The sequence below is a fragment of the Solanum verrucosum genome, unplaced genomic scaffold (genome assembly GCF_900185275.1).
Source record: "Solanum verrucosum unplaced genomic scaffold, falcon-dt-bn FXZP01000033.1, whole genome shotgun sequence".
NCBI lineage: Eukaryota > Viridiplantae > Streptophyta > Magnoliopsida > Solanales > Solanaceae > Solanum > Solanum verrucosum.
Genome location: NW_026020752.1, coordinates 988,305 through 1,000,725, shown reverse-complemented (window position 1 = coordinate 1,000,725; position 12,421 = coordinate 988,305). Strand labels below are relative to the sequence as shown.

Sequence of the window (12,421 nt, the reverse complement as noted above, 5' to 3'; positions counted from 1 at the left end):
GAACTTTATGTGGCCATAGGTCATCCCTGATTTCGAGGCTGATTAGTGATGTGATGCCAAAAAAATTGTATCTTTAGATATTTTTTTTATTATCTCTTTGAGCATTAAATTTATGAATTATGTTTGTGTTAGGTATTTTGATGTGTAAAATTAAAACAACGAAAAATTAAAGAGATTTGGAGCATAACGAATAAAAGATGAAAAATCATATAAGTAAATGAAGCAGACAACTTAATGAATTAAATATAATATTATATTAATATTTACATACAATCAAATATATATACAACAAGACATTACAATTACAATGAGAACACTTACCTGGACACTCGACAAATCATGAAGGCAAGAATTACAAAAAATAGCTAGCAAAAATTGTTATTTGCCAAAAGGCATGTCGCATGATGCCCAACGATACCCACCGCTTCGCGGCAATGCAATTCAATTATAATTTTTTCCGATTTATTTTAAATTTGGTTATTTCATCTGAGAATTTTTCTACTTCTATAAATAGATCTTAAAAATGTTTTGGAAGATAACCTTTACCTAACAAGATCTAGGACCATCCTGAGAAGGCATAATAATTTTGGTTTTATATTTTTCTCTCTATTTTTTTTATGGTTTTATTTGAATGTTTTGTTGTATCCTCCATGTCTATGTGAATATGAACTAGAATTTACTTGTTAAGATAGTTATCATTGTGCTATGACTCGTCTAGGTATTTACTTCTTTCTTGAGATTAATTATGTATTAGCTTGATCTCTATTCAAATACTATTTATGAGTCATAAATTAGACTTGAAAATGAAATTTTGCGAGTGTAATAAAAGAAAGTAAATATTGATCATGAACTTCATAGGGAAGGGCGATCGACTCGCTAAAGTGAATAGAAATATACTCGTCAGTCTTTCTTAGTTGATACAGAAGAAATATACATGCAGTTCACTATCGAATGAGGCCCATAAATATATGAGCGTTAGAAATAGTCGAGTAGTTTTAAAGTTATTGACATGATACTCAATAAGTACATCTTTACTTATTTTCACACTAGAAAATATAGCCAGATCAAGTGATTACTCAACATGATTGCAAGCGAATTTAGAGCTCTAGATCAATTTCATATAAATCTACTCTTTATTTTGGTTAATTGTTCATTAGATATTTTCTTTTCGGAAAATGGCTTAAAATACCCTTAAACGACTGGAATTAGTACAAAATTATCCATCATTGACCTATTGGCCACAAAATATGCTTGACGTCAACCTTTATGGCTCTTTATCATCCTTATTGCAAACAATCTCATTAGTTGGATTAATTAGCCTTCTCATTTAATATGTGACACATTCTGATTCGTTAGAAAAAACTAATTAATCAAAACTAATTTGATCCAACCCAAACTTGAATCCACCCACTATATCATCCGACCCACTAATGAGGTTTTAGATTCGGTCGAGTGGTTTGATGGGTGGATTCTGATTTGGGTTGGATCAAATTAGTTTTTATTAATTATATTTTCTAACTAATGAGAATGTGGCCACATATTAAATGAGAAGACTAGTAAATTAGTAGTTTGTGACAAGGGTAATAAAGGGGTAGTTTGTGATAAGGGTAATAAAGGGAGAGAAAATGATCAAAATGGTCCTTAATGTATGGCTTTGATTCCATTTGGTCCTTAATGTATGAACTTGATGGAAATGGTCCTTTATGTATCATAAAATGTGATCAATTTGGTCCTTAACCCTAAAATTAATATTTTATTTTATTTTGCCATCAAAATACACGGAATATGTAAAAGATGCGCTCGTTCAAGACTTTCCTTCCCCTGTTTCCAAAAATTCCAAAATGGCACATCAATTTTTTTTAACCAAAAGGGCAAAATCGCTTCTGACGGAACGATTTTCTTCTGACAAAATTGACGGTGTTACACCTTTAAAAAACATAAAAATCGCTACCAGTCCAAAAAAAATAATCTTTTTTCTTTAAAATCGCTGCTGTGAATTTTTTTTTTAACAACGCTGCCCCAGCAGCGTTTAAAAAATAGAAATTGCTGCTATAATAACCATTTTCTTAAAAAAGTTAAAAAAAATTTTATTAAAAATTCCCGAGGCGAGGACTGCTTAAAAAATAATGGGAAATCGCTCCACGTATAGCGATTTTAGTTAATTTTTTTTTTAAAAATAATCGCAGCCATTAAAATTTTAGGGTTAAGGACCAAATTGATCACAATTTATGATACATAAAGGACCATTTCCATCAAGTTCATACATTAAGGAACCAAATGAAATCAAAGCCCATACATTAAGGACCATTTTGATCATTTTCTTAATAAAGGGATATTTTGTGGCCAATAAGTTAAGAAATGATATTTATCCAATTGAATAGCAGGGCGTAAATTCCGACATTGGAGAAGGAGAAGGAGAAGGAGAAGGAGAAGAAGGAATGGACATAATTTAATTGGGAAGAGATAGAGATAGAGATAAGAGTATTGATTGAGAAAAAGGATACTGTTGTGAAGGAAGGAAGGAAGGAAGGAAGGAAGAATGAGTAGTTTTAGTTTAAATGTTGGAATGAAATTGTCATGGCCGATAGGAGATGTAAGTAGGCAACAGATTCAGATGGGAAATGTTAAAATTATGGCGTGTGTTTCTGATGGTTCTACTCCCAGTCAGAGTTCCTTCCTTTCCCGTAGCCAGACCTATGCTCTTTTGAAACAGCAAATGGATGTCGCCGCCAAATCTGAGGTCACCACTCTTTTCAAAATGCATTATTAATACTGTTTCTTTTCTTCCTTCATATCCTCACTTGAATATATATATATATGTAGGACTACAAAGAGGCAGCCAGACTTCGTGATTCTTTGAAAATATTTGAGGACCAAGAGCCTGTTTTGCGCCTTCAGAGATTGGTCAAAGAGGCTATTGCACAAGAGAGGTTTGAGGTAGACATGTTTAAACTTCCTCATCTCTCTGCTAGTTCTACATCAGCTACTCATCATCTCAGTTTCACCCTTTCTCTCTCTATGTCTTCCCAGGATGCAGCGAGGTACCGCGATGAGTTAAAGGATATTGCTCCGCATTCTCTCTTGAAATGTTCAAGTGAGGCAACAACACTGGTATGTATTTAATCTGGAATTGTCATGCTTCTATTTCACTTTCTATTACCAGTTGGATTGATACTTTACCAAAATATTTTGCATTGCTAGTTATGGAGCTGTTTTGAATAATGAATTTTCACATAAGTGGCATTCTATACTTAAAGGACAAAAATGTGGGGAAGAACAAAATGATTGGATTTTTCATACAAGGCTCATTATGTTCCACATATTCATGCACACCGGCTGTTGTTACGCCTCTTAACAGTTTCTGGACCCCTTTTCCCCTACAAAACAAAAGAAAAGATATGCTACATATAATGCAGATGTTGTTTAAGATCTTCCTATTGTTGGGTCTTAATTAAGAAAATTTTGAAATGCTATATAACCCTGATTATCTCAATCTTTCTAGATCGTTCCCTCAATGTGCTTATGTGACTTGAGATACACATGGAAGAGTAACCAACAAAACAATAAGTGTAAGAAAATGCTCTCAGGCACAGTCTCCAAGGTTTTCTTTCTCCTACATTTAGGAAAGAGAAATCACATTCTCTGGTGGCTTTTCTGCTGGAAAACATCTTTTATTGATCCTTCCTCTTAAGCTATCACCTTCTGTGATAATTTTACAACCTTTCTTCTCCTTTTGTGATACTAACCTCTTTTCAGGGGATCCATCTTAATCATGTAGAACAGACTCTATTTCAGATATAGTGGTAAATCCTATGACATCACAGAAACTATTGCAGAGTCCAGAAGATGGTTTGACTTGGTATAAAGTGCCAAGCTCTCGTTCAGAAGGAGGGTGTTGAGCAAGTGTGCTCTTCTTTGTCTTTGTAGGAGAGTGTTGAGGGAGTTTGGATTGACTGAATCCCATTTAACCCACTTAGAATAGGCCAAAACAACATAGTTTAGGAGTTAAAAGATTGGGAAAAGACTAAAACAACTCTGAAAGGAAAACTATCGGAGCAATCCACGAAGGTCAGCTACAGTCTGTGGTTCCATCCAGGGTCTGTAAATGCCGTCCATGAAACCAATCAATATTAACAGTCTTTAAAGTTCAAACTATGAGACCATTCTGTGGCCAGTGGTTCCATCAGGTCCGTAGAACGGATCTGTAAATGCTAGGCAGTAGAAATAGTAGCTATGTTTTCCTGCACATTATTCCACGAGTTCAATCCACGTTCCGTAGTTTGATCTACGACCCGTGATTTGAGCTCTTGAAAACTCGAATTGAAAACCAAGTCTCTGAAGTTGATTTACGAACATATTCTATGGTCCGTGGTTCCTTTTACAGCCCGTAGATGGCGTCCATAAATCCCAAAGTTTTGCTGCAAAAAATTTAATCAACTTCTCATGATCTGTTAGGTATGGTCTGATCTGGCCTTAGAATTTCTGAGGTGTCAGAATAAAGAAGAGAGCTGGTTGTGAGGTGGAGAGAGAAAAACATGAGAGTTTGAATGTGACCAAACCTAACAGCAAGTGTTGAGTAAGGCTATAGGAAGCTCCAACCAACAGAGGGAGAATTTCAAATCCTGGAGATGCAGGGATCTCTCTACTATTATTTATTGTACCCAAAAGTTCAATCAATATGGTTGATTTATTTTAGTTCGTACAGTTAAAGGGCAGAGCATGTCAATCATTATTACACTAGAAAATAACTTTAATGAAGGTTGGGGAAATATAGCTTCAAAGATGGATGAATTCATCAACTGAAAAGTGAACAATAAGGACATTTGTTACAGTTGGGGAGAAAACTAGTAAAACTTTCACAGGAAAAGGAAATTACATAGAAGCTTTCAACCAAAGTAGATGGAGCCAACAAGGGAACGAGAATGTCAAGGAAGGAAAGATGCTAAATACAAATCCCAACAAAGAAACCAACAAGTTACTGCGAAGATGCTTAGTTGGCATATCATGCGAGTGTGATGAGATACCCACTTGAAATGATGCACGTAGTCAGGCTCAACACTCATGGAAAGGGAGCTTTGAACACACAAGTCTACAACATGAATGAATTTCAGTTCCTGTTTGAGTTCTAGTCAAGGTAAGGGATTCAAGATGTTCTCATGGGTGAATGGTAGAGACAAGGCTCTTACCTAAAGGTGGATTGGTGGTCGCCAACAAAGGTAGATTCCTTGAAGACACTTTCTTCGTCTGGTTTTGGGTTAGAGCTCTTGGTCTCCCTCTTCAGTTATGGAATATGGAGAACTTGAAAAATATAGGGGATGAATGTGGGTTGGAAATGAAGAAAATTCATAAGGAGGAAGTTGGGAGTACTGGAGGAATTCTAATTCTTTGGGATAAGATAGTTTGGAGAGGAGAATGATGTAGAACTCAACGTATCACTAGGAGGTTCTCCGGAATCATTGTTGATTTTAGCTGGCATCTCAATGCAGTATTTGCAAATCGCTATAGAGAGAGCAGGAATGGGCTATGAGAAGAACTGACCATTATCAAAAAATACTTTAGTGGACCCTGAATGGCTGTTTCATCAGATATTCTGTAGAAAGAACATATTGCAACGGGATAAATGGTGCTATTGCGGAGTTCTCTTCTTGCATTGAAAATCTAGAACTGGTTGATCCTCCTCTATTGGAGGATCTTTCACTTGGAGGAGGAGGGATAATCACTGGAGTCCTTCTAGGATAGACAAATTCCTTCATTTTGCACAATTGGACGAGGAATTTAGTCACATCAAACAGAGCCTTTTGGCTTTTGCCTAAAAAATAGGATCAGATCACAATTCTATTCTGTTAACTTATGGGGATGGGGATTGAAGAAATCTTACTTCATGTTTTAAGCTTGGTGATTGGAAGTTGAAGAAATCAAAGACAAAGTGAATGGATTGTGGGGTTCCTTCAATGTTAATGGTAGACCTGTACTTGTTTTAGCTGAGACGCTGAAACTGTTACAAACAAAGCTAAAGGAGTGGAGCAAGACAACTGAGAAAATTGGAAGCAGTGGAAGGTGAACATTCTTAATAAGATTTGTAGATTGGAAGCTATTCAAGAACAAAGAACTCTCACTGATAATGACTTATAAGATTTGTAGATTGAAAGCTATTCAAGAACAAAGAACTTTCACTGATAATGAGTTACTTAAGAAAACAAAATTTGGCCTTGGAATTTGAGGAGGTAGCAAAAAATGAAGAAATAGCATGGAAGAAGTCCAGGTTACAATGGGTGAAATATGGTGATAACAACACTAAATTTTTTCACAGAATTGCTACTGCTGATAAGGGAATTAATTTCATTAATGTTTTAGAAGTAGATGGGGTCACTATTACTAATCCTAAGGATATCAAGGAAATTGCTCAGAATTCTTACAAACACCTGTACAAAGAAACTAAATCTTGGAGACCAGAGCTGCATCGACGTGATACATCAGTGATATCTAGTGAAGAACAGGAATGACTACGAAGACAATTTGAGGAGGAGGAGATTCTTACTTGTATTAAAATTCTGTGCTATGGAGAAAGCTGCTGGACCAGATGGAGTTCCAATGGTTTTCTTTCTTTGGTGGGAAATGTTGAAGGAAGATATCATAACAACTGTACAGTTCTTTCACTCCAACCAAGTTTTTGAAAGAAGCTTCAATGCCACCATTATAGCTTTGATCCCTAATAAGATAGGTGCAGTTGATCTGTAAGATTACAGACCAATAAGTCTGGTAGGTGGAGTTGACGAAATTATTGCAAAACTACTGGCAGAAAGGCTGAAGAACGTGGTGAGCAAAGTGATGAACAAACATCATATGGATTTCATTAAAGGGAGACAGGTTATTGATGCTACACTCATAGCCAGTGAATGTGTAGATTCAAGAACGAGAGGTGTGGAACCTGGGGTAATGTGCAAACTTGATATTCAGAAAGCCAATGGCCATGTATTTTTGGAATTCTTATGTAGTATCCTTAGACAGATGGGATTTGACAGTAATTGGTTGAGCTAGATTGAGTGTTGTATTAAAACTGTAAGATTCTATGTTCTCGTAAATGGAGAACCTGTGGATTTTTTACTCTCCATGTGAGAGGGGGTTGAGACAGGGTGATAATCTATCTCATTTCCTGTTTATTCTGGCAATGAAAGGTTTTGATGGCATGATGACCATTGCACTACATAACAGATGGTTCAAGGGATTTCAAATTAGTGGAAGAGGTTGGGAGGAAGTGGAGATTACCCATCTTCTTTATGCAAACGACGCTGTCATCTTTTGTGAACCAAAGGCTGAACAGATCTGTTATATTAGATTAATGTTGATGGTCTTTGAAGTTGTTACTGGGTTGAGGGTTAACTGGAGTAAAAACAGTCTATTCCCTGTCAAAGAAGTCCCTCATATTAAAGAACCTGCAAGCATACTAGGCTGCGTAGTGGAGAATTTGCCAACAATTTATCTTGGCATGCCATTAGGTAGGAAGCATAAGGCACTCGAGATCTGGGATGGCATACTAGGAAAAACTGAGAAGAAGCTAGCATGGTGGAAGGCCCAATACTTATCACTTGGGGGAAACTTTACTCTGATCAACTATATGCTAGACTCCTTTCTTACAAATGTGATGCCCTTGTTTCCTAATTCATCCATAATTGTGACAAATTTGACAAGCTAAGGAGAAAATTTCTATGGCAAGGCTGCAAAGAAGGGGAGGGGTATTGTTTGGTGAAGTGGGATACAGTAATACTTAGCAAAGGGGTGGATTGGGAATCAGAAATCTAAGACTACAAAACAACTGTCTTCTGATGAAGATATAATGGGGAGGAAAATGTCCTCATGAAGAAAGTGATCGTGGCAAAGTTTGGTGAGCTGAGCCCCTGATGCACAGAAAGAGTCACTGAACCTTTTGGAGTTGGGGTATGGAGAACTATCAGTACAGGGCTTTGTGGCACTGGTGGAATCAAATCTGATAGTCAAGACGGGCACAAAATTAAATTCTAGAAAGAAGGATGAAGTAACCAAACTCCTCTGATGGAATCATTTCCAGATCTGTTCATAAGTTCTAACAGTGTGTGAACGTTTGACACCTCAAGGATGGGATCTTTCCTTTAAAAGAATGCTAAACAATTGGGAGGTGGAAAATGTGCCTTCACTACTTGAGAAACTAGGGGGTTCTAGTGGTACCACAGCAGAATCAGATAGGGTTTTATGAATGCATAGAAAGGAGCAATGCATACAGGATATGGATACAAGGTGTATCTGGAAGACCACAATACAGATGGAATTTCACTTGGAAAAGCTTAGTATGCGCTAAGATGAAATGCTTCTCATGGTTAGTGATAATGAAAGCTTGTCGCACTCAAGAAGTATTACCAAAGAAAGGGATACAGTTAGTTCTCACTTCCCAGATGCTTTCTTTGCAACAAAACAGTGGAAACCAACTAATATCTGTTTCTTCATTGTGAGTTTACTGCCTAACTTTGGGAAATATTCCTCAACCAAACTAATACAAGATGGATCATGCCAAAGCATACCTTTAGTTACTGGATTAGGAAGGGTGGGAGTAAAACTCAGAAAAGGTGGTGGAGAGTAATACCTCCTCGCATCTGGTGGACTGTACGGAGAGAAAGAAATAGGAGAAATTACCAGTTTCAAAAAAAAAAAAGAAGAAATTTTATGTCTTTCACATTAAATCTATCGGCCTCTGTAATATAAGTTTTTAGGGTCTAAATAAAGGGCTGGCCTGACTCCTATCAGTTTTTCATATGATTGATTGATGGTTAATTTTTGTTATCAGCTCATAATCAGACATCACGATAATTTGTTTGAAGCCTAAACAGCTCATAAGGAGACTTTACCTAAGTTTGTTGAAGCTGAGATGTTCTGCACTGTCTGAAATATCTGCTCAACATTGCTTTGTCTAGGGAATCAGGGTTCAAGTTAGAAGTGTGTACATAGAAGGTCGAAGTCAACCTTCAAAAGGCCTTTATTTTTTTGCTTATAGAATAAGAATTACCAACAACTCAGATCGTCCTGCTCAACTTCTTAGAAGGCACTGGATCATCACTGATGCTAATGGAAAAACGGAAAATGTCTGGTGAGTTGCTAACTTTTCTGTTTTGGCACAGTTGTGGTAGACAATATTGTTTATGTTAAATTTATACATGTCCTCGTTTTTGTAACTTTATGTTGTCATCAGTCCATTTGGTGGCCATTTGATTCTTTTCTTTTTAAATTTGGGCTAAACATTGTTATCATTTATTCTGAAAGGGGAATTGGTGTAATTGGTGAACAACCGGTGGTACTTCCCAACACTGCTTTTGAATACTCATCTGCATGCCCATTAGGAACTCCAAGTGGAAGAATGGTAAGAAACTAATTTGTTTTCCCTGATCTTTCCTTCATGAAATGCTACTTCTTCCTCATTTTCGTTTTTCTGTGGCATTTTAATGCTGAGATCGATATGTAATTGCACCCACTCACAAAGATATCATTGTGCTGTGACTGTATATGACTCTGGGCTCTAATTTCTTAGAGGGCGTTTGGCCCCCTAATATTCCAGGAAAATAAAGTAATGAAGGATAGCAGTTTTTAGAGGTTTAGACTATGCCCTCAAGTGTAGCTGTACGATTAAGTCTTACAGTTTATAATAGAGTCGTATGTAATAATACAAATGAAACAAATTGGAACCATTTCAGTTGAACTCAGGTTAGCACTTGTGCATGCTTTATCTTTACCACTCACACACACTTGAAGTAACCCATTAATAGTAGTAGAACTCTGTGCAAAGTTTTCTCCCCTGATATTAGTTACTACCATTTGATCACTTACACTGCCCCAAACATCTGAATGTAGTCTCCAGCTGAAATGAATTTTTACTATCAAAGTTGCATTGTACATACAGAAAATTGAAGACATGACTAAAAAACTGATACTTGACATGTACTCCCTCTTATAGGTCCATCATGAGGAAGAAGAAAGTCATGATTTGCTTATCCTACGCACAAATGCATGCATACGCACGCATGCGCACACACACACTCTTCTGTTCCTTCTCTTCAACTCTAGAGGAGGAAGTTAGCAGTGAGAAAACAATAAGAATATGAATTTAGTACATTCTATCTTATAAAATCAGGACCTGCTATGCATTCTGGAAAACAATTGCTAACTGCTGAATTTTCAAACTATTTTTCTTCACAAATTGTTGATTGTCATAATAGCTTTACATAGCTTACCTACACTAATTGTCATATTTCTGTTTATTGCTTTTTCTGAATTAAGTTTTATTTGATACACTTGTTTAAATTGAAGATCAATATTTGGAACTGGGAAGAGAAAAAAAATTCAATTGCATGGTTATCAGGATTTAATTTGGAAAGGGTTTTCTGAGGTGCCAAGTAGTTGAAAACTAGCAGAATCTACTCAATTTTGTCCTTTGATAACTTCTAATAGACTGATACTCCTAATATTTTGGAGGGTATACTATTAGATCCTTCTTATTTTCTGGCAAATAAAAAATGCATTTACTGGTTGGGCTTTGAGGGCGACAAAACTTGCAAGGTCTCTTTGTGTCTTCTTTTTGACCTTCACGTGCAGTCAATAGGTGTCAATTGTTCTGTTTCAGGAATTCCTTACCTTCTGGGCTATGTTGCTCAGACTCGGGTGTGGGTACTGAATACGGGTGCGGATCTAGAGGTCGGACTCTTCATCGCATAACTTTTAGGATTCGGGGGTTAGGATAAGGGTGCTAGATAAGGCCAATAAATGTATAGTATGACATATAAAGCATATATTTTGATAAATTGAAGTTATTGAACAAAAGCTGGTAAATTTAGTTCTTTATAAATGCCTAATATTGTATTCATTAGACATCTCGTGTAATAGCATAACATTCTCATACTTTATATAACTACATAATATTTGTAGATGTAAACCTACAAAACCAAATCAAATTACCCAATCAATTTGTATTTCTCAGTCATACATGTAGTCAAAGCACCCAAGATGTGGTGTGGATCCCACACCTACCCCTATGTCGTATCGATACAGGTGGAAAGTATTTTGGAGACTCCACGCAAATTCTCGGGGCCCTTCCTTTCTTTCTTTGTTCCTTCCATTTCTAAAGTGCATCATGTGTGATTGTCTATTACTATACAGGAGGGTGACTTCGAGATGAAGCATATTGACAGAGTCGGCTCACGGACATTCAATGTTTCCATCGCTCCTTTCTCTCTCTCCAAAGTTGAAGATGGCAGTGATACCTTTTCCGATGGGAGCTGAGAATACTTTGAAGCATGCGCGCACCTCATTTGTACATTTTTATATAAAATTTTAGGCTAAGGTTGTGTTTTAGTTGCTGGCAGATAATAAACTCTTGATATCAGACTCATTGGGTGTAGTAGATAAATGCTACCGATAGATGTAATATATTCCCATGGGTAAAAAGTATGGAACATAGGAATCTCATGCATTCATTTACATCTTGCGAGCTTTGAAGATATCTGTAAATTCCAAATGTATATAATATGTATTCAACTCTTAAATTGTTTGTCCTTTTCATTATTAAATTATGGTATTTGCCGAGGTTTATATCTAATAGTTAATGATGGCAATGGGGTGGCGCGGGTTGAGCTTTACCCCGCAATAATTTAAGCCGCCCTGCCCCGCATGGTAAATTTTTCTGATTTCGACCCGCCCCACCCCACATAACAAAAAAATGTTTTTTTCACATAAATTTATTCATTTTAGTGTGATTGTCTATGATTTACTGACTGATATATGATATGATAATGATAATGATAATGACGATGATGATGATAATGTGTAATGACCTTCCTGGTCATTTCTGTATCTTGCCTTCTGTGTGTCGTTTAGAGCGTTCTTGTAACGACCCCAAGTCATTTATGACTTGCTGTGGGACTGACAGTTCAGTCACCTGGTCGTTCATTTGGTTATGATGCGAGTTTAAATGTTTTGGAACTTATGAATTTTGAACGATCATTTTCGATCAATAGTTCAAGAAGACGACCTCAGAATAGAATGCTGATGGTTCTATCAGCTCCGAAATGGCCAAATTAGGCTAGTAGCATAGTTGACATGAGTATAGAGGCCTTCGATGCGAGTTTGGATCATTAGACGTTTTAGCCTTTGAAATTTGGCCTAAGGTTGACTTTGGTCAACATTCTTGGAAAACGCGCTCGGATGAAAATTTCGTCAGCGCGATTAGCTCCGGAATGTTGATTTTGGTCTAGCACGACCTTTCGTTCGACTCCTGAGGCCTCCGGACTCATTCCGAGCCCCTCGGTGGATTTTGGTAAACATGTTTTTTTGGAAGTGGGACCCACTTTTTATCGAGATGACCTCTGATTTAAATTTCGACTGCGCTGTTGAGTCTCAAATGTCG

The 12,421-nt window shown here is 36.8% G+C and overlaps 1 protein-coding gene across 1 annotated transcript; it reads left to right on the top strand.

Moving 5' to 3' along the window:
• The first annotated feature begins 2,396 nt into the window (after positions 1-2,396).
• On the top strand, positions 2,397-11,545 carry LOC125812736 (uncharacterized). The gene is made up of 6 exons (XM_049492215.1): positions 2,397-2,740; positions 2,824-2,937; positions 3,031-3,111; positions 8,943-9,115; positions 9,289-9,385; positions 11,176-11,545. The coding sequence occupies exons 1-6, from the start codon at positions 2,540-2,542 to the stop codon at positions 11,296-11,298; spliced, it is 789 nt and encodes a 262-aa protein (XP_049348172.1). The 5' UTR covers positions 2,397-2,539; the 3' UTR covers positions 11,299-11,545.
• Positions 11,546-12,421: the final 876 nt, after the last annotated feature.

Excerpts from the sequence above, each read along its gene's own strand:
- LOC125812736 (XM_049492215.1), top strand. The coding sequence starts at position 2,540 with ATGAGTAGTTTTAGTTTAAATGTTGGAATGAAATTGTCATGGCCGATA. Across the intron at positions 2,741-2,823 it reads ATGTCGCCGCCAAATCTGAG|GACTACAAAGAGGCAGCCAG; the intron begins GTCACCACTCTT and ends ATATATATGTAG. Across the intron at positions 9,386-11,175 it reads GAACTCCAAGTGGAAGAATG|GAGGGTGACTTCGAGATGAA; the intron begins GTAAGAAACTAA and ends ATTACTATACAG.